Source organism: Neolamprologus brichardi, chromosome 12, assembly GCF_056152115.1.
Source record: "Neolamprologus brichardi isolate AB-2024 chromosome 12, ASM5615211v1, whole genome shotgun sequence".
NCBI lineage: Eukaryota > Metazoa > Chordata > Actinopteri > Cichliformes > Cichlidae > Neolamprologus > Neolamprologus brichardi.
The window spans coordinates 7963830-7991486 of NC_142115.1; the positions used below are offsets into that span (position 1 = coordinate 7963830).

Sequence of the window (27657 nt, forward strand, 5' to 3'; positions counted from 1 at the left end):
GTGACTCCAAGCACAGTTTAATTACGGTGTTTGCACAAAGATAGCCTCAAAGCTATGACAGAAGCATCTCAACATGATCAGGTTTAGGCCAGGGACTGGAGGGAAACTCTAATGTAGTGGAGGAGGTATCACATCCATTAATCACGCTGCCTTCTGTAGCATGGAAACAGGAATATTAATAAGTGGCCTCATGTAAGCAACTCAGAGTAATGTTTTAGTGGACTTGTTGGTATTGCATGTAATCAAATGATTATGTACATTTGTGATGTTGCTATTTTATTACCTTTACCAGAACCAAAGTGATTAATGTGTGTCTTTATGTGGTCTTTAAGTTCTGTAGGATTATATATTAAATTATCTTTAAAAACCCATTAAAATATAATATATAAGTAGATATATCAGTTCCAAAACATTTTGGGTGCTGTGTAAAATGTAATTAAAAATAGCACACAAACCTATTTTACTCAAAACAGTACATAGAAAAGATACCATATGTTTAAGCTTCAGGCTGAAGGCTAGATATTCTTTTTGAGGATTTTCTGAGAGAAAGCAGAATTCATTGTTTCATCAATTTTGGCAAGTCCACAAAGGCCTGAAGCAGGAAAATGTTGTGTTCATGAAATGTTGTTAGTTTTATGTATTGGGATGCAAACCTTCCAAAAAGCTTGATCTTTTTCTCACCAGTCCACAGAATATTTTCTTAATGGGGATCATCAAGATGTTGTTTGGCAAATGTGTGAGGACGTTTTTGGTCAACAGTGGTGTTCACCTTGAAACTTTTCAATGGATGCTATTTTTACCCACCGATAAGGTCAGTGTTCATAACTCAACACACTAAAGAGGCTGTGACCAGAGCAACATCTAAGTCCTTTTGTAACCTTTTGTTCTTGGAGCCATTTTGAGAAAGTTCTGTTCCATGTTTTCTCCATTTGTAGAGTGGAGTCTGAAAACCTTACAAATGGCTTTGTAATATTTTCCAGACTAATAGATTTTGTTTCTCATCTCTTCTTCAGTTTCTTTAGATTGTGGTTTAATGTGTTTCTTTTTCAGATCATTTTATCCTACTTCACTTTGTCAGACATCTTCTACTTAAGGGTTTCTTGATTCAACAGTCGTACGTGTAATGGGGCCTCAGTGTGGCTAGTGAAATTGTACACAGCTTTCCAAAAATGTAGTTAATTACAGTTAATTCATAATTTAACAAATGAAAGCACTGCTTGCTTTGTTTAATTGGATGGAATGACACTGCTTAAATGTGAATTCTTTGTACTAATCTAGCCCTTGTTAATTCATATCTTTATAAGACTCAAAACATTTCTAAGATAATCATGATCACGGCATGATTATCCCAATGGTTTTTGAAGCCTTAGTCATTAGTATATATTATTTTTTTTGGAACCACACGTGACCATATTTGGATGAGATTGTAGAATGCTTGGTTAGCAAGCTAGAACCATGAACTACTGTATATGGTTGTAAAGCACAGATTTGCATACGTGGTTATTAGTGCTAAGTGAAAGATTAAATAAAATAAATCAACATAAATAGTAAAATTTCACTCACTCAACACAAATTCTTGGACAGTCTATACCACACAGAAAGTCATATTATTTGTCAGTTAATTTTATTCTGCCACAAACAAGGATCCTGTACTTTGATATGCAAAGCAGACAACTGTTTGCTATAGCTCCCCATGTTAGCACACCTACCAGTAAAAATAAAAAAATACAAATTCACCCACCATGGTATTTTAATGTGGGAACCTGTGGAAGTAGACACTCTCATGGTCTTTTTTTATTTAATGTGGAAATTACCACTTGATTCTAGTCACAATAATATGGTTACCTTTGATATGTTGGACAACTAGAGAGCAGACACAAAGTTAGCTATTCGACTTTGTATTCTTATTTATACAGCAATATAGAACGAATAGCTAACAAAAACTGGCCTTAATACCAGACTAAGAATGAAAAGTGTAGCAGCAGGACCCCTGAGTGTATTGATCTCAGCAAGGGATTACTGCTTATAAATTCAGCTTTTTAGTTGTTAGGGGAAAGGTGTTATATGTTATTTGTAAAGGTTCCACAACCTTTTAATTCCGGAAGCAAGAATTTGAGATTTTTACTTCAACCTTTTGTTAACATAGCAGCTGTATGCTGTAGCCTCGAGCCAACAGCAAAAGCTTTTGGTATAGCGTCTCACTCTTATCTGTCAAATCCACTGATTAGCTTCCCTCCTGCTGGATGCTGGATGCTGATGTGGAATATGAACTGAGCTGGGCCAAATACCACCAAGTGAACTTTCCCTTGTACTTTTCCACTATACACAAAACAACAAACAATTTGAAGTTCCAAATTTCATTTTGCCATTATCAAGCTCACAACAATTTCACAGCACAGCAATCACACTATAATGAACTTCCAGAAGCAATTAAAGGCTCTTTCTGTGGAGAGACCTTCATGAATACAAGAAAGACAGCTTTCTTGCAGCCTGTAATCACAGAGCATTCCAGCCGAGGTGTCACATTGGCTTTTGTTGTTTGCCAGAAATCCTTTCAGGAGACCTCAGTCAGGTCTTCTAATCAACACGCTTCCGCTTGACAAAAGCTAATGGGACTTAATTGGTATGGCACGCCACTGCTTCCATCACGCTTTAAATCACAACCTCGCCTTGACACTTATATTATTTAAACATGTATTGGTGGCACACGTTGTTTAAACAGTATTCACACATTATTTTAAGGTTCCCAGCTGGTGTAGCCTGAGGGCCAGCATAGTTTCTGAGTAACTAGCCTTGGTCATGGCCCAAATAAAATGACTTAACTAATCAGTTTAATTTTTGAAGATATAAGCAGTAAAGTAAACACAGTGAATAATAAAAACAACTGCAATGAGAAAGTGCAATTTAGGCTTTTAGGAATGATTAAACTCTTAGTCGGGGTATTTAGAACTGAACTGGGTGTACTGATGCTTCTGAAAATTCTTACATTTTCAAAGAATACCAGTTATTAAGCTTAATAAGAGGAACAAGACAATAAAGCAGATGCTCTCCAGAGATACATGCAGAGGGAAAAGTGTTACCCAAGGGGTACTCAACTAATTTAAAACTGCACTTGCATAAAGTGCGGAGGACTTGCAAGAGAAAGATTAAAAATAACAAATGAAAAAAATCAGTTTAGTCAGTAGAGACTTACCTCTTAAAATTCACCAGGTCACCTTCACTTTTACCCTTTTATGTGTAATTTTCATCTATTTTGCATACCCCAATTGAAAGCTTACAGAAGAACTGTAAAACTAAACTGCGCCTAACAGATTTGATTTCAAAGGGACCATCATCTAGTTGCTGAAACTCTGCTAGTGTGGCATGTGGCTAAAACCTAACCTAACTATAATCCTACCTCCAAATGGTTTGATAGCAACCAAGTGGATGGTAAGAGTTTATAATATACATCAAGTATGAACATTCAGCATGGTAGAGTCTATGTAGAATCTTGGTGTTATGTAAGCGCATGCTTTGATTTTGCGAATCAAGTATTCTTTTATCAGTGTGTACTCTTCATCGTCTGGTATAGAATAAAACCCAAGATAGGCAGTCATATGCTTCAGTGATACAGTTATACAAAGACTGTAAAAATTAACCTATGCCAACACCTGAGACTGCAATTGTGGAGGAAAGTGGAGGAAAAAACGTCTTCTACAGTTCAACTGAAAAAAACCTTAGCTAATGTGTAGCTTACATGTAGGATTTACAGGTTACCGGCTCTGGTGCCTACTGTATAAAACAGTGATATTTTATGTCAGCAAAGAGGGGCACTATTGTACAAAATGGGAAAGCCATTTATTAGAAAGTCTAACCATTTATTAGGTTTGACTTGCTGGCAAGCAAACTCTTTCTAGGGAGAGTAGTTACTAGGGAACGAACATTGTCTTAATAAAGGAAACCATCCATCCATTCATTTTCTTCCACGTATCCTTTTGATTATTTTGCATATAGGCAGAGAAAAAAAGAACTACTGAAATCACAAATCTACTGCACAAAGTTGATGTGATGCTGTTTTTTATAAGTACATTTTATAACCTCCTGTTGGAAGTCAGTGCTGTTGAGCTGGCATTCACTCCCTCTAAAGGTGTTAAAACAATGTGGCAGAAATTTGGCAGCTTTTCTTCTGCTTGGTAGGAAACTCGCAGCAAACAAACATTCTTGTCTAAATGAAACGCTTTGTTGGCCCATCAGTCAATCTACCCAACCATTCTCCCTAAGAGTGATTTTGTTGTTGCTGCTGCAGTGAGATCACACTGCTTCTGACTTCGCTTCTAGCAAAAATCCTCTATAGTTCACCGGAAGAATCTCATTTCTGGTAAATTAAAAATAGATTTTGTAAAACTGGGGTAAGCACTATTTTGGTTTAGGTTATTTTGGCAACTTTTTAGCATATTGTATATATTTGAGTCAGCTCTTGTTGTCTGGATGGCACACACTGGACACCGCATAGTTAAAAAATTTTAGTTTCTTGAAAGTTCCTTTTCCTCAGTGAGTTTTTTTTATGTAAAATGTGAACTATTATAAACAACAAGAACAAATTCTAAGTTAGAACAGACACAGTTAGTTGATGGAAAAGATTTCTCTACTTCTGTTGCAGAAAAGTTGCTTTTGTATGAAGATGGCACCTTAAACTTCTTTGCACCAGTTGGAATATAACTGGGTTTTCTTTGAAATTTGACTCACATGGTTTACATCCATTATGGTTAGAGTTTGCCCGAAGTTGGGTTTATGAATCAAAATTTGAAGTTAAATGTTTCAGTATCTTCACATATTTCTGTGTTCATTCCAAATTAAAGCTATTTGACTGTTTCCTTCTAAAATTTCTCCACCCAAGGGAAATGCAGTACAACACAGTGAACCAGCATCTACTCAATGGGCTCAAAGGAAGCACTTCCTAAATTAAAAACTGAATCAAAAATGTTATTTAATAATCAAATAATCAAATATGCATCAAACATGCAATTTAACTATTAATTTTCAATTTAGCTGTAGTCAAGGGGAACTGCTGCTGTAACACTATTTCAGAGTGTGCAATCATACCAGAAAAAGCATTTAAAAATGGGTCTTCTTCATTGCTGTGAGTGGCGGCTCATGTGAAACTAGCTGAAATCAGGCTGATGTGGTACAGTATATAAACCTCCATCTAGTAATGCAAGGAGCTTAAAATAAGCACTTCACATATTGCTTGGCCCAGCTATGATTACTGAGGCTGTTCTGCTTTTGCCTTAAATCATCTGAGGCCACACTGATATTTCTCTTGATGGTCTGCCTAAGCTGCTGTGGTCAGGACCTGAAGTCATTTTCATGACTGTCATGACTGCCAAGTCCACCAGAATGCTCCAGTTGGGATGCAAACCAAGAACCTTCTTAATTGAAATGGGTTTATGGTTTTAGCCAGTTAAGTTCAAGCATGTAACCAGGATGCCTCATGGATGAATTCTAGGTGTTTCTGGGAGACACTGCAGAGATTATATTGCCTCAGTGGACTTGCGAACATAGTGGTTCCCCGCATTACCAGCTGGAGGAGTTGGTTTGGCGAGAAGGTCTGAAAATATGGCAAAACTGATTTTTTTTAAAAGATGCAAATTGTTTTGATCTTTGTTAGTTAGAATGATTATTTAACATGGTCTCTGATGCCAGGATATGGGAGAACAAATGAATAAATATTAATATGAGATATTTTGATTGCTTGAGGTCAGGGTTACCAGTGAGTAGGTCAATGGCACTTTCCTCAGTGTCAGCAAAATGCAAGTAAACTTTCCTTCAGCATCATTTTAGTTGACATATATTTAGCTGAAATATCCATAGTAACTTTGTAATTTAGTTTACATAATCATGGTTGTAGTTGAGCTTTACTCATTTTTCTAAAATAGTCAAAATATGTTTATCTAGAGTTTAGTCAAGGCAAGGCGAGGTTTTAGTTTAAATTATGTTAGATTTTTTTTTGTTTCTACACCCTTTAATCATTTTGATGATTCGAAATTCGAAATAAATGAAAAGATATTTAGACCATGGAAAAAAAACCTACTAAACTGGAACACCAGTGTTTGCTTTGACAGATGCTACAGATCTCTGCAGAGACCTTTAAAATGGAGAACTGTTTACGTATGCAATCATCTGACTTGAACACATCATCTAGTTTATCCATAATGTTTCTGAGGGAGACATAAAACAAGTTTTCTTTGTCAAATTTTGTTTTCATGTTTGCTGAATTTCCTTTGTGAAAAACAGGTATTCAAATAAAATTGTTTTATTTTAACTTTATAATTAACAATATTAATACTGTTGTTATGTAAGCTTAAAAACTATTTCAACACACAGACTGTCACCATGTAAAATGTGAATCCCTTTAGCAAAAAGTTTAAAAAAATTTGTCTTCTGATAACATCAAAGAGTAGTTGAATATAGTAAATGACAGTTATTAACAATAAATATCAGTAAATGCTGGTGTTACTGAACAGTTTTCAAAAGCTCAGTAGTACACAAACTCGGTAGATAGCATCATTTGCTTAATTTAATTAATTTACAAGTTTATGTTACTTTTTAAACATTAAAACCAAGAGCTTTATGTGGAGGTGTATATCATTATTATTATTATTATTATTATTATTATTATTATTATTATTATTATTATTATCATGTGTGGAAGTATAAAAAGCTTTGTCTTACCAGTGTTGAGGTCCTTGTACTCGTGAGAGAAGTGCTCGTTCTGATGAACCCACTCTCCATTGCATTTGAAGAAGATCTGTAAGGCAGGCACAGCTCGACAGCGCAGCTTGATAGGGTTACTTTTGACAATGTAGGCATCCTCCGGCTCCTGGATGAAGTGGGGCAGGGTGCCCTGTACCGAAGGTACAGCATCTGGTTGAGCATCACCTGTGGCACCACCTATAACACAAAACCCTGGTTACTTCACCATCCTAGTTGTTTCTTTAAGGGGAAAAAATAAGAGCAGAAGAGGTAGTCTGATGGAAACAAAGACATCATAGTTCTGGTATCAGGTGGATACGCAATTTAGCAGTGAAAAAATTCAAGTGCATTTTATTTTACAAACAAGACGATAACAGCAACTGCTTTCAGATTTAAAACGATTGCTCAGTGGACAGTGTTTTGAAATCGGCATTCATCAAAAGCTAACATATTGTAGAAAAGCAGAGTACACACAGAGCACAATTCATCCCCCATCCAAGCAAAACTCTTCTTCTCAGAGCAATTTGCAGATGAATGAAATCAGAGCGGAACAAGTGGAGAGGAATTAGGAGGGGACTGATTACCCAAATTGTGGCTGTGGAGTCTGAATACATCTTATCTCAGCCACACGGCCTGGATTTTAGTCGACACAAAAACAGCCTTTGTGTTGGCGCCAGTGTGCCCCTGTGTTTAACGACAATTCACGGCAGGTTACTCTGTTTTTTTCTCTTTTGTTTTGGTGGTGGGGAGACTGTGACAGTTCATTGATCTAAGCGCACTATTAAAATCGTGGACTCTTACACTTCATATGTATTTTTTTTTCCTTCGAAGAAAGGTTCTAGACTCACATTTTGTCATTTGGCCATCTCTTCTGGGTAAAGCACAGTGAGTTCTGTGGGCTGGGACAATGGGGAACAGGATGTTTGTGCTCCTGCCATCCCCGGGATCCTTCTCAGAATTACACCTCAGTCGAATCAAGACAGCTCCAGCTAAGCTATTCAGTGCCATAAAAGCCAATGAGAGCTATTATGCCCCCGCTATCAAATCCAATCCTGTCCCTTGAAATCGAATCTGCACTCTCACCACTTCTCTCAATCAATGTTGTCCTTGTTAAATGGGTAAATGAATGGATGCGGGTGTATAGAAGAGCCACACATAAAACAAACAGGCAGGGAGGTGAATGACTGGAAATTATACAGTTTGCTGACATTTCTCAGTATAGTATGTCTCTATCACAATACTATGACATGTACTTCCTTTAAGTAGTCATATCACCGTTATATCCTCAACACACCTTAAAATAATTACAGAAACAAGGCACATGATGATTTCAGATCCAATCATTGATCAGCTGGCATATTTATGTGATGTGTTAATCCATATTCAGTCATGGAATATTGAATTATTGCTATTCAAACAGTATAAATAGCATGGATATTTCAATCTAGTTCAGTACACACAGCCACAGCCATGGGAAAGACTGCTGACTTTACAGTTGTTCAGATGATGATCATTGACACCTGCCACAACGAGGGTGAGCCAGAGAAGGCCTTTACTAAAAAGGCTGGCTGTTTGCAAAGTGCCACAGTATACTAATGTAAACCTGACTGGAAGAGAAAATGAAAATGAAAAGAACCAGAAAAGAACTGGTCTGTGACTCAGTATTCCAAAGCCCTCTTTATTTGGAAACTAGTGACTACAAGTCTGGAGAATGAATGGAGAAGCACATAATCCAAGGTGTTTGAAGTCCAGTGTGCAGTCTGTAATGATTCCCATGCCATCTGCTGGTGTTGGCTGATCCAATGTATGTTATCAGGCCAAAAGTCAATGCAGCCATCTACCAGGAGCATTTCATGTTTCCATCTGTTGACATGCTTTATGGAGATGCGACTTTGCTTTTCCAACAGGATTTAGCAAAAACTGAACCAAATGCTTTTCTGACCATGATATTACTGTGCTTAATCAGCCAGCCAATATGCCTGACCTGAACCTCATACATACTCTATCAGGCATTCTCAAAAGGAAGATGAGAAACACCTGACCCAAATATACAGACAAGCTCAATCTTACACAGGTGTTCAACTAATAGTAAACTACAAAGAATGACATCAAAAAAGAAAGTGAAAAAATGAAATAGTAAAAATAACTAATAAGAAAACTTACATAAAAAATATCCCATCATGGTCAAATACTTCCATTTTGTCACAATACAGTTACAAAAAAACCACGATGCCACAGGGTCCTGCAGGGTCCTTTTTTTGTATTTTGCTTCTGAGCTCATTTTTGCAGTGTAAATCAAACCGTACTGACATTTTATCACATGAATCCCCAGTGTGATAACTGTCCTTAAAATAGGTCATGCTTAAATTTGAAAGAGTACATGACTGAAAAGTAATAACTGTGAACAAATCTCAAGTTTTATTTTTTTTAATTAACTGTAATATTTTCCTACAGTTTAGCCAAACACAATTACTAATGAAAATCGATAGAAAATACTTGTTTAATCATATGATGTCTTGATATATAACTCAATGTGTAACATTTAACCCTGTTATATTTCATCTTAGGCTACGTCTACACGTACACAAAGAACACTCAAAAACAAAGGAAAACGCTGCTAGGAACATACCAAAGCAACCGGTGGCGATATATTCCTAACCGTGCGGAATGTTGGCCAATCAGAAGTCTAGAAGCCTGGGTAGGAAAGAGTAAACAAAGATGGCGCATAGAAGCAGAAAGGAGTCCTGTGTGGAGGGACAGTAACTGTGTGTGTACATGTAAGCATTTAAAAACTACAGTAACAGTATTTTGTCTAAGTTAGGGTGACCAACCGTCCTGTTTTCCCCGGACATGTCCGCTTTCCACGTTCTGTCCGGGGTGTCCGGGAGGATTTTCAAGATTGATGAAAATGTCTGGGTTTTTCTATAGGCCTACAGAGGAACCATATGTGTGATGTCATCCCCAAGCTGATGCTTTGTGACTGCTTCTTCTGCGCTCACAGATCGGACAGACAGCGCGCAGCAGTGCGCCTGATGATTTTTAAAAGACGTCAAAGTGCAAGTGGAGCTTTTCAGATAAACTGCAAAATAAATTTCCCTCGTACGGTCCCGGTAATTTTTCTTATAAAGATGAGGCCTTATTTCTGTACCGTTATTTAATCCGGAGGTTTTTGAGTAATTTTTTTTGCCCTTGTTGACTTGTAAAAGCCTATATGACATTTTTGTTTCACCATTCATTAACCGCACAGAGAAGGCATTGTTTAAATGTGTTAAACATTTCTTTAAGCAAACAGTATTATTCTTTATGTTCTTCATGAATGGACCAAGTGTCCTCTTTTTTGGAAATCAAAATATGGTCACCCTAGTCTAAGTCCACCATTGTAGAAATCCATTTCACTGAAACAAGTGCACAGTGTCACGTCCAAAAAGGCGCACACCTTTGACGCTGCGTTTTCTCCGTTTTCCTCATCCACACCTAAATGCAAAAATTGAGTTTTCAAAAATCTCCACCCTGGCAGGAGTTTTAAAAAATCTCAGTTTTCAGTGACCAAAAACGCCGTTTATGCGTTTGCACCTCTGCAAACGCATAGAAAAATCTGCGTTTTCAAAAATACCCGGATATGTTTGGACATAGCCTTAGTCATTTTTGGTGATAGCCCATGGAGCTAACAAATATATGTTATCGGAATATAAAAGTCATTTCTTAAAAACAGGAGACAAAGACGGTGTTTATTCTAACAGACATACATCAAAAACTACATCCCCCCCAGAATGTTTCTTTGCTCATCTTCAGAACATAGTTAGGACCTAAGGCTGGGGTTTTCAATAGTGATAACCTAGACCTCACAGGGTTAAAGCATCCAATTCAAGTCAAGCCACTTTCCTTTCCTAAACCTGCCCAAGAATATATTAATAACCTTGTAACTGGAAATATATTCATGTCCAGTTTAAAATAGATACATAAATAATTAATAGTGATGGCCAAAGATGCCAAACTTAAAGCATCAAGGGGTGATGCTTTCATAGCATATTTTGCTTTATAGTCATGCAAATAGACTGTGCTTTAAAATGACTTGGAAGTGTATGGCCAGGTCTGACTTTGTAATGAAAAACATAAAAGAATCAACACAAGCAATTTTTCCCATAATCACTGACTGACAGGATGAAAATATTCACGCAGGACTACTTTCAGATGGAGATTAGATTATTTCTTGTGGCTATGTAGTGGTGGAACGACAAAGAAAAAACTGGATGATGCGTCTGTAGGAAATCAATTTAGCATAATTGTGCAGTGAAACTCAACCCAGTGCACATTTCATAGAAAATGGAAACTTCTCTTATGTTTAATTCTCTTCCAAATTGCTTTTATATACATTGACTTTAAAACATTATTTGCATATCCCTGTCATACATGAATTTATAGACCAAACAACAAAGAAAAAACACTATACCAGAACAAAGCCATACTGCAACGAACCCCTGATGTTTGAAAAGCTCAGTCAGAGCACCAATTTGAGATTAAGTTTTTCTCTCAGAGGGATATCAGTCATTCTTTGTCCATATAGCATATGACAACATGTGGAGGCAAGCTATTACACGAGCTGACACAAGCTGGTTTCCACAGACATCTTCTTTTTCTATCATGGAGCAAGTTATTATAACACTTTGGTGGTAATTATCCTTTTCATTTTTAGGTAAACTGTTAGATTTTTAAATGAATACTTTGCCTGATGTAGTGTGATTCTATTTTTTTTTTTTTGACACCTGCCAATGACAGTGCCTTCAAAAGAACAATCAAGACACTGACTAACTGTGGAGGCCTACCCTCAAATGGGTATTTTTTTTCTTTTTTGGGGGCCGGGAATTTATTATTTTGGAAAAATACAAAAGAAAAAGAAATCTATTAAATGAGCATCTGGTCTTGCATTGTCATTATCAGTTTATAACTATGAAATCTCAATAATAAATCAAAGAATCTCATAGAAAATGTCATACTGCTCTGGCACCATGAAATAATGTTACCTGTTCAGAAATACATACATACATGGTAGTTGGGTAACAAGGTAGAAAAAACAAGTTCATAATATGTAAATAGCAAGTTATTGCCACTTAAATGCCAAAGTAATATTTGCATCAACAGTAGTTATACCAGACTAATATTACCTTGTAATTTATGAAGCAGCAAGCAAGTATTACTATTATTAGTAGTATTACGATAACAATGAAACTAATCCTACCTTCTGTCCCCACCATTTTAGTATAGTATAAATAAGTGGTATGCTTACAAGTGGTGTGGCTAAATAATGGCAACTATTAACTCGAATGCAATTTTGAGAAAAAAAACCTTGTGAACAGGAAGGTGACTCGTTTAAGAAGCTGATTACAGCAGCAGCCAAGAAAACAATGTGTGCATAATGTCCCCTCTCTGATTCATATTATTTTTCTCAATTTTTGGAACTTAAACTGAGGAATTACATAATCTTAAAAGATTAGCATGTTTATGCACCATCAATCAAGAATGCCTTTGTTAGATTTTCAACATTTTGCATTTTGGAGGAGGGTTTCTTTCAGTTATATCTACCTCAGCAAATATGCATAGAAAATTAAAGATAGAATTTAGAAAGTTCCAGTTTCTTAACTTTTATTCAGATTTTTCTAAACAGATTTAGTCTTTAACAACATTAAACAGTTAAAAATGATGGCAGTAGTGTGATGGTCTGTTGCTATTTTACTGCTTCAGAACCTGAACAACCTCTCATAACTGATGAAACAGTGAATTGTGCTGAAATTCATCAGCCATCAGTTCATGCCACGAAGCTCAAGCACAGGAGCACGATCCGTAACACACCAGCAAACCCAACTCTGAATGACTAAAATGCAATAAAATGACGATTACTATACTTTATACGCAAAAAATCTTTCAGTGTTTTGTAACAGCATAACACACCCTAAAAAATTATTCAGGGGCTTAGTAAATATCATTATAATTCTAAGTTAGATGACCTTGATTAAATCTTTGAAAATCACAAAAGTGTTATCTTGAGTTGAAAATACTGAAAAGAATGCTTAAATTTTCAACACCAGTTTTTGAGTTGAACTGAGCTCTTTTGTTCAAGTTTATTTAAAAGAAAAAATTCTGTATTTGAAACACAGGGTGCATTATTTAAATCTACTCAATATATCTCATAGAAAGTACTCAAAATAACTGAGACACTGGTCTTTAACTTTAATTATTAATGGTTCAAAATCAATATAATTTTGTCCCCCAATACTAACTTAAAACTTTGAGTACGACTAATGACCTTTGGCATGTACCGCGCGCGAGGAGCATGGCCTCATGGGAGATTTTCTGCACGTTGAACGAGACAGACACACATCCACTGTAGACTTGGTAACGTTTTCAGGTAAGTGACCAATTCTTACATTAGCTGTCCTTATCCACACCGTTCTTTTATAACATGTTCTGAAGAAAGCGTTTGTCATGGTGGCTCACTTTTCGCAGCGTGTTTGTGCACGTTAATTTAAGTTTTCAACCCGTCTTCCAGTCAAGGCAGCGGGAAACCGCGCCCTTTTATCCTTTTACGTTCTGAGTCGCTATCTGCGTTCCGGGTAATTTGACCGGAATGTCCCGGTACCAGCGACCTGACCATTTAATCGGGGGCATTTTAGGAACCACGTGAAAGCAGGTGTGCTCAGACATTTCTAGAAAATGGCCCTGTTGAGTCGCGGTGCGGGAGCTGCGGTAGTCACGCGGCCTGACTCACTCTGTCAGGTTGTTCAGGAGGAAATGAACAGACGTCATCAATGGCTTTGGTAACTAAGAAGACCTGCCCGCGGAACAGTTAATAACAGCAACCATGCTGCTTAGCTTTCTTGTTCTATGTGGGGTCTTTCAGAGCATATAAGACGCTGCTTTCAGCTTTGTCCCGAACAGGGCCAGTTTTTGAGAGAACGCTGAGAGGACCGCTGGGTCAGCAGATTACCTCATCCAGGGCCGGTCCAAAGTACTATGGGGCCTTAAGTAAATTTAGACTCGGGGCCCTACTTCCTTTCAGATCCCAGAAAATAATGAAAAAAAAAAAGCTTTGGTCCTTTGGGTCAAGCCAAAAGTACCATCATTTCCAGTATAGTTACTCCCAATTTACATAAATAAATGTTTATTTCAATCCAAGCTAAAATTTCTTATAAGAGATTGATGTTATGGCAGATTACTCTGTGACATGTTTTGTAATGATAAAGTTTTGATTTGTATTTTTTCAGCACCATCTTCACCACCAGGAGAAAAAAATCTGCATCAACTACAAAGTAAAGCAGGTAATTTTACTCAGAGGACTTGATGTGTTAAATTTTGGAATGATATGATATTGTTTTATACAAGCTGAGTAGTGGATGGTGATACCACCTAAATATTTATACTGGTTTTGTGGTGGGTTATTTTAGTCATACAAATGCCAAATCTAAATTTTGAGAATTTTTCAGTTCGGTAAATATATTGATGAGTTCATGGTCTGTCATCTAGTGTCACCATACTATCTTTTTATTTATACAGCGTGGTGATGTGATTCAGATTATTTCAATGTGGTTAAGTATTGTACTTTGTTCCATGTTGACTTATTTGTAAGTTGTATCCTCCACCTGAATTGGTAGTGAGTATTGGTTATTCAATCAGTTAATCATACAAAAACTGTGTAAATATGGTTATACACCATTCTGTCATCTTCATACTGTGAGACATATTTTCTCACAATTTTTTAGGTCACAGATGATGAGATGGCAGTGTAAACTCTGCAAACATGAGGAGTCATCAAAAGTGTCACTACTCAAACATTATCGAGTGAAACATGGTACATTTGGTCATGGCTATTCCATACCCTTTCTTCATTTGAATTGTCCTTGCTCTTTTAAGACATGGGGTGCCTTATGCTCACACTTGTCTAGGTCTCACAGTTCGCATGAAACGGAAGAGTGTGAGGTCCTTCCAACTATTGGATGTAAAATCTGTGACTCTTTTTACCCAAACACAAAAGACTATTTTCAACATATAAATTCCCATTTGAAAAGCCATGAAACCATAGAGTGTGTTTTTGATGGTTGTGAGTTTAAGACAAACATTTGTGGGACTTATGCGACTCACAGAAGTCGAAAGCACAGATTTTGTTCATGGAAGCACTTTAAAACTAACTTGATTTCAAAGCAAACTGTCAGTACATCTAATGAAATCTTCTTACCAGCACTGGAATTAGAAGATCACGAGGACTTGGATGTCACCATTGAACTTGGTTGTGAAAGGGAAACAACAAATGAAATTTTGAAAAATATTGGTGTGCTCTTGTTAAAACTGGAAAGCATCTATAATGTTTCTGGTAAATGTGTGGATGACTTGGTGGAACAGCTCAGTTATATCTGCACATTATCACTTCAGTAAATTCCAAAGTCAATAAGTGATATTCTTATTAAGAATAACTGTAATATTGATCAGTCTTTTGTCAGTGAATTGGCTGAAAAAAATATGTCACTGTAGTCCTTTATGTGCAGCCCTTAGTCCTGATGGTCCCTTTGCTTCAAGATACAAGAGACAGAAATATTTCAAGGAAAACCTCTGTGTTATTGAACCAGTAGAATACTGTTTGGATCCAGAAAAGAATTCCACTTTTCAGTATGTGCCTATTCTTCAGTCCTTGCAGCTGTTACTGAGTAAAGAAGATGCTAACAGTATATTAACTAGACATTTGAACACTTCACAGTTATCCTCTTTCCACGATGGACAATATTTCAAGAAAAACCAACTTTGTGCTATTGAGGACTTAAGTATTTCCCTTGTTCTCTATGTGGATGACTTTGAAATTTGTAATCCACTTGGGACTTCAAGAAAAAAACACAAAGTCACAGCTGTGTACTGGGTACTTGCTGATATACCAACTGAACTGAGATCACAGCTAACATCAATTCAATTGGCTCTCCTGTGTAAGGCAAGTGATGTTAAAACTTTTAGCTATGAAACTGTTCTCGAGCCACTTTTAAAGGATCTCATAACATTAGAGAAAGACGGGATTTTTTGTTCACAGCTTGGTAGATATATCAGGGGCACTGTTTTTTGTGTTTGTGCTGACAATCTTGGTGCTCATTCTCTTAGTGGACTCGTGGAAAGCTTTTCTGGACATTACATCTGTAGATTTTGCCTTGGAGACCATTCAGACTTTCAGCAAAAAGAAGTTCGTTCAGGAGCTTTTCTACCAAGAACAAAAGAGAACTATGATCTACATGTCCAAACCATAAAGGAAAATTCCTCCTCGGTTCATTTTTGTGGTGTGAAGAAAGGTTGTCCATTAACAGGGAAATTAAAATATTTCCATTTTGTCACAGGGTATCCTCCAGATCTTTTGCACGACCTTTTTGAAGGCATAATTCCACTAGAATTAGCATTATGCCTTCATGTGTTTATCCGTAAACGTTACTTTTCCTTAACTGAACTCAATAACTTCATAACAGAATTTCCTTACAAATGGACCGATAAAACAGATCGCCCCCAAATCATCCCCCTAAATTTTTCCACTCGCAAAAGCATTGGTGGCAACGCACATGAAAATTGGACGTTATTGAGACTATTACCTTTTATTATTGGGGAAAAGATTCCCAAAAATGATGAAGCATGGCAAGTTCTTATGACTCTAAAAGATATAACTGAACTTGTTGTGTCCCCTATTCACAGAGAGGAAAGTATTTGCTACTTGGACACACTTATATCTGAACATCGCAACAGGCTATTGGAGGTTTTCCCAGAGCAAAAACTAACTCCAAAACACCATTTTTCGGAGCATTATCCTGACTTGATCAGAGGATTTGGTCCATTAGTATGCCTCTGGACTATGCGCTTTGAGGCTAAACATAGTTTCTTTAAGAAGGTTGTTAAACACACAAACAGCTTCAGAAATGTACTATTGTCACTTGCCTCAAAGCACCAGATGATGATGGCATACTATTCAGATGGTAATGCATTGAAGCCATCAGTGTGTGTCACTAAAGTATCATCTCTTCCATTGGAACTGCTTGATGTAGAAATACAGCAGTGTCTCAAGGAACTTTATCCAACACAAGCCTATGTGAATTTGACCAACTCTCTGACTCATCATGGAACTAAATATGCCTCAGTTTTTTGGGTTTTGCCTCATGGATCTACTTGTGGCTTACCTGACTTTGTGGAGATTTTACAGATTGTTGTCTTAAGCAATGAATTTCTTTTCATTGTGAAGTTGCTCAACAGCTGGTATGATGAACATTTTAGGGCATTTATTCTGGATCCTTCTGGGAAAATGACCTTAATACATCCCAGAGTACTTGGTGACACTTACCCCTTAACACCATATCGTGTTGAAGGCAAGCAAATGGTGTCAATAAAACGTCACATTGTTTGTTAGTGTAAGGGGAAAGACTCAGATACCCCCTTTTTCTTTTTTCTTGTGGTTTTTATTCTGCAGATGGACTCCGTTGCCTTGAAAGTAATTTTTGGACAACAGAGTGAGAAGCTTGTGCTCTCTTCAGGAATACCCAGGACTGTTGAGGAGTTGCATGAGACAGTGAGAGAGACATTTGGGCTAGTTGAGGATTTCGCATTGCACTATTATGATGACTCATTTGGAGATTTCTTTACACTTCATTCTCCCAACCAAATCAAAGATAGGGGTACAGTCAAAGCTGTGGTCATTCCATCAGTAGTGCTTACATTGATTCCTCAGTGTGAAAATCCCTCAGATGTAAGTTCACTGAATGAAAGTTCAAGCTCTTCAACCTATAAAACCACAGAGGACCAAACAGATGGATCATCTCTGTCTTCAGACAACACTGTAATACTCTCCCCTCTTCAAAGTCCTCTGAAGACTACAAGGCCAGATGAAATTGTCATTCCACTTTTCTCTGTGGCAACAGAGACTGTACTGAAAAATACCAATGAAGTCTTTGTTCAAAATGGCACTGTGCTGAACAATACTTCAGTCAAGTCAGATATAATGGAAAAATTTGCTGATTATATGTACAGCTACACAGCCTACCCTATTGGCCTTCAGATTGGAGAAGTGGCAGAGGCTCTGGTCAAAAAGCACCCATGTCTGACAGAGCCAGGCAGTCATAATGGCTGGATGGGATGGATGTATAGTCTTAAATACAAGATGGGAAATTACAGGTCAAAGTTACGAAGTCTTGGAGTTCCAGAGGTTACTTGCAACTCACTGAAGAACAAGCACCCTGATGACAAGGCTCCAGCGAAGAACATAAAGAAGGCGCGGAAAGGAGAAGTGCTGTTTCTGCCACACTATCCAGGACAAGATGGTAAAGAACAGCAAGAGCTGGAGCGACAACAACTGATTGATGAGTGTAAGAAGAAAAACAGCACAGCCATCAAGGATTTAATGTGCAAAACCTTTGCACATAGAAGACATGATATTATCAGCCAACAGCTGAGTGTCAGCGACATCAAGGACAGATGGCCGGCATTGTTTGACGTCTCCCAAGTAAGTGAACATTTAAAGGGATATCCACTTGTAAATAAAATTTGGTCTGTTAGATCCCCCATCATAAGATAAGTGAGGAAAAACATGTTGCTACCATCCTAGTGATTTTGATGATCTTGCAGCAGCCAGGTTGCTTTAATTTGTCATAAGACTCTAGAATCACTAGGAATTTGAATCAAAATGAGGAATCTGAATCAAAACCAGAATGGTTCTAATCGAAACCATTCCCAAGCCTAGGGAACAATAAATGCTAGTAATTTCCGTTCACTTAACTTGTTTTAGGCTAAGCTAATGTAACCTGACTGAAGAATGACTGGGCTGATGTCTCATTTATCTAACTCTGGAGCACATAACGACAGACTAGATTTTACTGAAGAGTAAAGAGTGAAGAGTAATTTAATATTTTTATGAAACGTTGGTTATGTATTGTAACCCCAGATTCTATGAGTATAGGCGCAGCCCTTTAAGTGGGTATTCCCCTTGTGCGCGCAGCACTGAAGTATTTTAGTCCACGCCCACCTGCTGTGTGGGCCTCACCCTGGTCTAGTATAAGTTACGGTGAGACCAGGAAATCGGCTCTACCGTTTTTCTTCAGCCAGTCAGAAGATGTCCAGCGAGACCATCCATCTGTGTCCATCCTGCCAGACCGGCTACATCATGTCGTATGACCGACATGCCGTCTGCGTGGGCTGCCTCGGTCCTCACCATGCGGACCTGGTCCTCACCATGCGGACCTCGCCCTCACACCTTAATCCTGTTGCCGCTCCTGTTAGCTCCTCCCGCCAGAGGAAAAGCAGCGGAGGTCAGCCTTTTTCAAGGCTGATGCTGAGGAGGCGTTCCCGCTAAGAGAGAGGTACTCGCTGGAAGAAGCCATCGAGTTCTTCGATGGTGGGCCGGAATTGGATGATTCCACCCACCGTGAGGAAAACGGCAGTGGTGGCAGCTCCACTGCCTCCCAGCTAGGCAGCCTGGCGACAGAAGGGAGGCGGATGAGCGGACGCTCATCCACCCCTGGCCTTCACATGTCGGCGAGGACGCCGCTCCCAGTTGTTGGTGCGCTGCTCCTGGATCTGCCTGGCATCATCCAGGAGGCAGCTGGTGAGAAGGGACTTCCCGTCCCTCAGCCTGCTCCACCCCCATCGGATGATCTGGCGGGAAGGTATGGCTCCGCTCACTCTCTTTGCCCAGATCCCATCTGGCCTCAGTTCCCGGCGGTGATGACCTACCTCTCTGAGGCAGCAGCAGAGCCAGCGAAGATTAGAGCGCTGGTCTCTACCTAGGGCTTCACAGAGGGCTTCACAGACCGGAGTTTTCTGCCTGTTCCCCCTCTAGAGCCGAGCCTCGCTTCAGTTTTCAGCACCAAAATGACCAAGGTCGTTGGACAGCGACTGGCCCATCCCGCCAAACTTGACCAGCTGATAGCAAGGTTCACTGATCGCGCATATCAATGCACTGTTCAGTCAGCTGCAGTGACTAACAACACTGCCTTGCTAGCGTTTGTCATCTCCAGGAAGGTGGAGGAAGCAGAGCTGCCAGAGGAGCTGAAAGGCTTTCTCTGTAAAGCCGCTGACGCGATTCTGAATATGTGCGCCACTTCAGCGGTGTGTTCCTCTCGCATCACTGCCTGGCAGACGATGGTTCAGAGGGCAACCTGGCTCCGCCTCTTCCCTCCAAGATTATACAATCTCACAGGGAAATAGTGCAAGCAATTCATAACATAAAATTTAGAAGCTTAGTGGAAGATAATACTTTATGTTAAGGCTTTAGTCTGCATACTGAACAACTCCACTTATATGGATTTATGTCTGGATGAGTAAATTAATCTTTTGCATGTTAGAAAATAAGGTCCAGGTTGCAAAAAATGGTAGTTCCACTTAAAGATTTTTTTTTTGATTGAATCAGAATTTTGGCCTTCAGATTTTTTGTCCTTGGTTTTTTGTCCTCTCCCATCCAGGTCAGTGCAGAGTTTCATAGGATCACGACCCTGAACCTTGAACCAAAGTTCATGTCATCGTTGGACTTGTATTCATCCAAACTCCTGTCCTTGTTTCAAGCCAAGAAAGGTGCTGCTGGACAACGCCACAGGGCACAGGTAAACCTTCTGCTTCAGGTAAGGAAGATTGCATTTTCTAACCACAAAAACGTTCCAACACAACATTGAAGAGGCCCTTCCACTAAAAACGGCTTTTCTTAGGTTTCTGTTCAATATTTTAGCTCCACAGGTGTTCTTACCTTGATGGTGGGTGTGAAAACAGGTCAACAACAGGAAAAAAAATAGTTATGTTTAAGCTAGAAATGGTAAGTCATGTTTTAAATGTGCAAATTTTGCCTCAGTTGAGACTTCCTGTTTTACAGAGTGGAAATTCCATCGAGAAAAAATGAGAAGTCATCATCAGATGTCTCATTGACCATCTGGGAGAGGATCCAAGTGCCTTAATCAAAACCTTTGAGGTTGGTGCAATAAATCTGTTTTAGGAATATTAGTAGTTTATTTTAGCTTGTGAGATCATAGAAAAGTTTTAAGATACTGTTCTAAAGAAAAAAAAAACACTTCAAAGCATACAAAAGAATAGCATTTGCTCAAAGATTTTGGAGCACAGTGTCCACATATTATGAGTACCGGTGATGTCATACAAATGAAACTTTTTGTTTCAATGTTTGGAAATATGTGAGCTTAAAACAGTTGTTTCTCTTTTTAAAGGACGGTGCTGATGCTGTCTTTGTTGAAGAGGCTTTGGCTGAGGAGGTGATGAAGATTTACCTGCTGCAGAATCAAGACAGGTCAGGCGAACCTACTGATGTGGGTATTGTTATTGAAGGCTTTACTGTTCTGGGCAAACTTGGGAATCTGAGCAAAGCCTGTTGCTATCTTTTGGGACTGTGCTGTGCTCTGGATCTGAAATACCCCAAGAATTTCAAATGCACATTTGAAGCATTTCAAAAAGTGTTCATGGAGCTGGATCCAGGAAACCTTTCTGTCAAGGTTCAAAGACTGAAAAATGACCTCTGTTCATTGTAGACAAAATTTCACAGGGCTGTTCTTAAAGTGTTAGACTTGTTAAGTGACATGTAATGCTCATCAAAAGGTTCAGTTGCGGCATTACATTGTGTTGACATTCCTGTTCATAAATAATGTTTGTACCATAAACTGTGTTTTTGTATTAACTTTCCAGATTCACATTAAGGTGTAAATGGGAGAGTATCTTCTGTATGTTTTTTTGTTTTTGTTTTTTTTAGCGCAATCCTTTTTGAAACCTTTTTATTTAAATTATGGATGTTTTTTGGTCACTCTTTAGTTATAATCTTCCCAATTTTTTGGAATCAAAATAAGATGTTCAAAAACTATGTCACAGTGCAAATGGTTTTTTTTTTTTCAGGATTTATATTTTTTTGGGATCTTAATTTTATTTTTGTCATTTGACCTTTTCTGAAAAGGTAAAGCACTGCGTTCTCTTGAACCACTTTTATTCTTTGTATGGCAGGTACATTTTTCTTGTTGTTAGCATCAATATGCCAGTTTTACAGAGTTTTATCAAGCATGCCAATTTGGATGCAATTTTATTATATAAGGCTGTTGTGACTGAAATTTTATCCAAGTTTTATCCACTGAATGTAGAACAGATTTCGGCTCACTGTGTTCAGAGAAGGAATCTGCTAAATGTGTGATTCACAAAAAAGCTGTTTAAAATAAATCATTGTGAACAATGTTGAACTGACGTGGTTCTTTTTTCCTGTGGGTGTGTGTGTATGTATGTATGTATGTATGTATATATACACACACACACATATATATATATATATATATATATATATATATATATATATATATATATATATATATATATATATATATATATATATATATATATATATATATATAATATATAAAAATAAACACTTAATTGTAATTAACGTTTTTGCTTAAGTTAACTTAAAAATATTAAGTAAATTGAACCATTATTTAAAAACAAATAATTGTAATGGTGTAGGTTAAATGTGCCAAGCATTTCAGCATTTCCTAATTAATATTTTATGTAGTTTGAACTTTTGGTTACTGTTGTTTTAACTTACATTTTCAATTGTATTTACTCAATTTTGTATGTTACTGTAACATCTTTAATTGTTCATAACAACTTATTCCATTTTAGTTGGATTTACTCAATTAATAAGGTGTATTTAAGAGATGTGATTGTTTTTGCATTTACTCATTATTTTTGAGTGTAAAAGTGTTGCACCAAAATATTTAAGTAATTATCAGTTTTAGTTCTTAGAGTGCAGCATAAATCTGGAACACAAACCCTTCTGATCATATCACGTCTTTTGCAAATTCAACAATTCCTCCTTGGCCTTACAGTCCAACTTATGCAATAGCAAAATTTTCAGTATTTAAAATATAGCACAAATGTATATCTTTTTGCTATTTTACAAAAAAAATCTTTGTTTTTGTCACAAATTGTTAAATGTTGACTCCGTTTTAAAAGACAAAATAAATAAATCCCAAAGTCCAAACTTTTGTCAGACCCTATATTCATCCCAAGCTCCCCCCTAAGTGGATGTAGTGGCTCCATAATTGGATTGACTCAAAATTGTATCAAAAGCTTCTTAAATACTAACAACAACAAAAAAGAAATCTATGACTAGTTGTACAAGTCCGATTTCAGCTGACTTATAAAGCCAACAATAATCTGTCCACATGAGAGAAAACTCATTTTAGGGGTTACAAGCCAAAAATGCTGAGAATCACACACAAATCTGAGCCAAGTTGGACACATGCAACACATTTTTGTATGATGTGTTGCACAGCAAGTCATACATCAAAAGACAGAATGAATCAGTAGAGTACTTAGACAGAGAATCACTGATTTCATTTTTTTGTACATGGTGTCAACATGGGTTACAAGCTAACCACATCTATTTTTAATGAGTCTTGAAAGAATTCCAGATTTTGTCAATGTATTTCTCATTTTAAGATTCCAAAAAGGTTTGATTTTTTTGTTAGTCTGTACAATTACTAATATGAATTCTAAATCTTGCATTCATTAGACAGGCATCATCAGTAACCACTGTTATGGAAAGTTATTTTTATTACAAATCTCTTCTTTGACTGTTAATTATTGATGATGAATGTAGAAAAATGCTGCCCAGAAACAAGCTTTTATTAGTTTTACACATTTATATGGACACATAATAAAACTGAAACTGATTGAGAAACAGTGGCCCGGCATCATTTAAGTACCGTGATAACACATGTAATGGTTAAGGCATGTAACCCTCCTCCATCCACCACCTCCCTTGCCACTGAGCAGCCCTGCTCTAATCAGCTAATTGCTGCTATGATGAATAAAAATAGTGTGACACTGGAGAGCTCAGCCATGCTTCTTCTTTGATTTTTTCTTTCTTTCTTTTCTTCCTTTTTTTTCACACTGCACAGCAACTAATGATGTGCCGTGTCCTTTTCCCTTAATGTTTAAACATTAACACATTCAAAGGTAGCAGATAATTGGAACAAGGTGACAATCCACGCTCCATAAACCTGGAGCCGCGGTGTTGGCCGCTCCACCCATGATGGATGCTCATAAATATCAACCTTAATGAAGGAAATGACTGCGACGCCAATAAGTCACTTATTTCCTCATTATGCTGGTTAATTTTAACACTGCCTCTAAAACGCTCTCTCACCCTGTTTGTTGCCAGTCACAGGTTTCCACCTGACTTGGCATGGGACTCAGTGCAGTGGACCTGCAGCTGATAAATGCCCCGGGTATCAATCTGCATACAGAGATGCAGACAAAATGGCACCAGGACTGCTGGCACACACCGCCTGACAATGCCTCAGAGCCAGGGGACCATGTTGAACAAAAACAGATTTAAATCACCAATCTCTCAGAAACATGCAATCAGTGGTACATGCTGGGAAGGCCTGAGACAGGACAGAATGTAATGGTGTAGTGAACAGACATGGAGCAAAAGAAGAGCAGTTTTGGATTTGTACGACAATGACTACTAAACTTTTTTTTAATGGAAACAATGCTATGATCATCACATACCAAATCACAAACAACATTAGCTTTTTAAAACTACAACTTCGAGAGAATCATGCTGGGGTGACTTCCACAGTTGTCTGTTCTTACTTGTGGCATACAGCAGATGTGTTCGCAGTAGTAGAAATACCCCTGTTCTCACAGGACGATGACAAAACATCACACAACTCCAGCTTGCTGGCACTGGATATAACAGAAAATTATTTGAGCCATTTATACATCAGCATAGTCCAAAATCATATGGTCTTTCTACTAGACAGGTTAAAGACTGGCTCACGTCCCATCCAACTGCTTCAGACATCTGTGTTCCTACATGAGCCTCTGTCGGGCAAGTTCTTGAACAGTTCATGTTATGCCTATATTATAGTTCCTTCACTGGGTCAGCCCAGTGAAGGAACAATGGGCTGACCCAGTGAAGGAAGCCCATTGTGGACACTCTTTCAATGATGAGGATGTACACATCCTGGACAGGGAGGAATGCTGGTTTGAGCGCGGAGTCAAGGAGGCCATTTACGTGAAAAGGGAAAGACCATCTCTGAATCGAGGAGGGGGCCTAAGGGTACATCTTTCGCCATCTTACAATGCTGTGATTGCAGCCATTCCCCAACACCCTGTGAATGGTACTCATGGCCATTGATCAGTGGGCTTTGATCAGTGGGTTTTGGTCAGTGGTTGTTGATCAATGGTCATGAGAATTTGCATAATTAAGATTAAGGAACTGACCTCCCAGCCCATTGTTCCTTCACTGGGCTGGTTTCAGTCATTATGCAAATGTACTGTTTATAAGATTGGGGAAACCTGCAGTCAGCTGAGACTGAAGAAGTCACTTGGATGAGTGACAAAACATTTCTCCCACAAAACGCTACGTCCAGATGAACAGAATCAACTTTTAGAGAATTATGATATAGATTTTTATTTTTTTTACCTCTCTACACAACATAGGAACTTAGCTATGGCTAAGGTTGATGTCATCACCAAAGATGACAGAATGTGGAGGTGAAAGTCTTTGCAATTTTTCACAATGTGATTAATTTAATTTGTTGTTGCAATATGATAATATGATTCATAATGAATCAGAATAAACAGTAAGGGGACAGTTTAAGGCTTTGCATTCAGTTCACTGCGTGCCATACATGTACAATACACTGAACAAGGCTGCTGACAAAACTGACAAACAGAAACTTTGTTGAACTTTGTTGCAATGTCCTAGTGTTACACACATCATCTGAAAGAAACTTTACAATGTGATGGAGTTGGTTGGCTTGTTTGTTTTTGTGGAGTTTGCTGCTTCACTCCACTGCACTCCATCACACCATGTGTGTATGAAGTTTTAACTCTCTACTTTACCTTGGTCTTGCCACTGGATTGACAGCCACCTTTAGTATCAGTTGGAAACTGTACTAAAACAGACCTAGAAAGAGAAGAATTCCTGAAAAATCAAGCTGACAGCACTTATGCTTTTCCTTCTGGGCCTCCTGCCTGTGTTGGACATCACTATCTCACACAGCGGCTCCACAGCTCTAGTCCTTTGAAATCACATTCTTCCGTGCACATCCATGAGATCACTAGGGACTTCTCATTCTTTTTTTTCTTTTTTTTTTGCAAGAAAAAAAGTAGGAGGGCAAGCATGAGGAGTGTCAGCAGTGTGGGTATCAGGCTTTACATGGTGAGCACCCTCTCAGCCTTTCAGCAGGAGTCCAACTCATTTGAAAGGCAGGGAGTCAGGAGATGTCAGACTAATCCTTGACACTAAAGGAGAAAGAGGGGCTGAACAAAAAAATGCAGGAAAAGGCTTAGTACACGGCAGGACTGAGAGACCGCTGAGTGAACTCCAGAACATAGGTGCCTAAGACACTGAAAGGACAGCAGCCCGGTCGAAAAACGATCCAAATCTCACATACACCCATTTATAATACTTTGGGACAAATTCACTCTCACTCTAACCTCAACATGAGCCCTAAGACGAATCTACTGTCTGCCTTTTCCTAAAACATTTTGAGGATAAATATGTGGTTTTGATTTATTCCAGCACAGTATGAAAGTAAACAGAAATGCTTGAGATAAAAGCATAATCTATCAAAGCACATTTGTTATATTTTTCATCAAAGCGAGTAGATGTATGATTCCATAATAACGTGGTTGTGAGCAGCCATACTCCCATACTTATGCATTCAAGTAACTGTATGAAGCTATATTTTTAGAAAGGAGTTGAGTGAAAACAGCAAACCTTGCAAGAGAATCATCCCATTTATTTTTAATTATTGCTTGGTTTTCTAGCTTTATTCTTTGATGTATAACATTGTTCATTAGCGATCTCTCATGGCTCCTTCATTCAACTGACTGATCATTGCTATGTCTAAATTCCCTGCTATAACACAATGCGGAAAACTGGTAAAACAAATCTCTCCCAAATTCTAAAACAAATCTAAATATGATACAATAAGGAGATTAAATGTAAACTGACTGCATGTATTGTGGTATGGGTTTGGTGGTAAAGATTATCTCTATTTGTCCTTGTGGAAGTAAGGCTGAAACAGATGTTAGAGACAATGTTACGCTCCCATAAGTGGTGCAGAGGGCGGTCAGGATCCATTAATTATCCACCACCATTCACCACAGCCACAGTCCTTTGGATGACCTGTGTGTCTGGAAGACCACGGAAGACAACTAAAGTAGATGATCGCAGAATTCTTCCTTAGGTTAAAGAAGAAAAAAACAAGCCTTGACAACATCTATCCAAGTCGAGAACAGTGTGCAGGGTGTATTTGTCATCGGTCAAACATGCTGAGACCAATGTTGTGGCATTGGCATATTTGGCTGCCAATGGAACTGCGTTATTAGGGCTTATTAATAAGGTGACTCTCTGCTTAGATTCAGCCAAATGCTGCAAAACTTATTGGAAACTGCCTCACAATGCAAATGAAGAATGAGCGAGTGTGTACTTTAAAAGCAACCCAGGAAAGAGGGGAACATGGCATCGTTTGCTGCCCATGGGTTCCAGACTTCAGGCAGTCATTCACTGTTACTTAGATACAATGATGTACAGAAGCCACCCCTCATTTCTTATATTTTGCTTTTGATTCAGTTCAGCTAAATACTTTGTCCCACAAGGAGAAATTAGTTTAACAACAGGGACAACAAGGGCAACTTACATGGGCACACATACCCAATGAGATAAGGATTTCATAAGAAAAAAAAAAGTCTGAATAAATATAAATAAAAACAATAAAATGGCAGTAAAAATAACAACAACAGCAGCTATTTGCTGTTAAGGAGCAGGGTTGCAAGGAGAAAGAATTTCTTGAAATTTTTAAAAGTGGTCCTAAGCAAAAGTTCTCCAGGCTTCCTGAAGGCCTTTCAAAGCTTTGTCGGGGCGGTTTT

The 27657-nt window shown here is 38.1% G+C and overlaps 2 protein-coding genes across 7 annotated transcripts in view; one reads left to right on the forward strand and one right to left on the reverse strand.

The window, feature by feature from the left end:
- Positions 1 to 27657, reverse strand: part of unc5db (unc-5 netrin receptor Db) — a 276678-nt gene that overhangs the window by 155811 nt on the left and 93210 nt on the right. For all 3 annotated transcript variants that reach the window (XM_006797542.3, XM_006797543.3, XM_006797541.3), the window contains exon 2: positions 6712 to 6930. In XM_006797542.3, coding sequence (XP_006797605.1) covers positions 6712 to 6930 — 219 coding nt within the window. The remainder of the gene's footprint in view (positions 1 to 6711; positions 6931 to 27657) is intronic.
- Positions 13056 to 21932, forward strand: LOC148100148 (uncharacterized). 4 transcript variants are annotated; one of them, XM_087848970.1, is made up of 6 exons: positions 13458 to 13544; positions 13992 to 14045; positions 17207 to 18235; positions 20190 to 20345; positions 20591 to 20686; positions 20937 to 21932. In XM_087848970.1, the coding sequence occupies exons 1-5, from the start codon at positions 13536 to 13538 to the stop codon at positions 20615 to 20617; spliced, it is 1275 nt and encodes a 424-aa protein (XP_087705096.1). In that variant the 5' UTR covers positions 13458 to 13535; the 3' UTR covers positions 20618 to 20686; positions 20937 to 21932. The 4 variants fall into 4 exon arrangements, with proteins under 4 accessions (XP_087705097.1, XP_087705098.1, XP_087705096.1 ...); XM_087848971.1 differs by lacking the exons at positions 13458 to 13544; positions 20937 to 21932 and adding an exon at positions 13056 to 13135 and having other exon boundaries at positions 14487 to 18235; positions 20190 to 20680; XM_087848972.1 differs by lacking the exons at positions 13458 to 13544; positions 20937 to 21932 and adding an exon at positions 13056 to 13135 and having other exon boundaries at positions 20190 to 20680.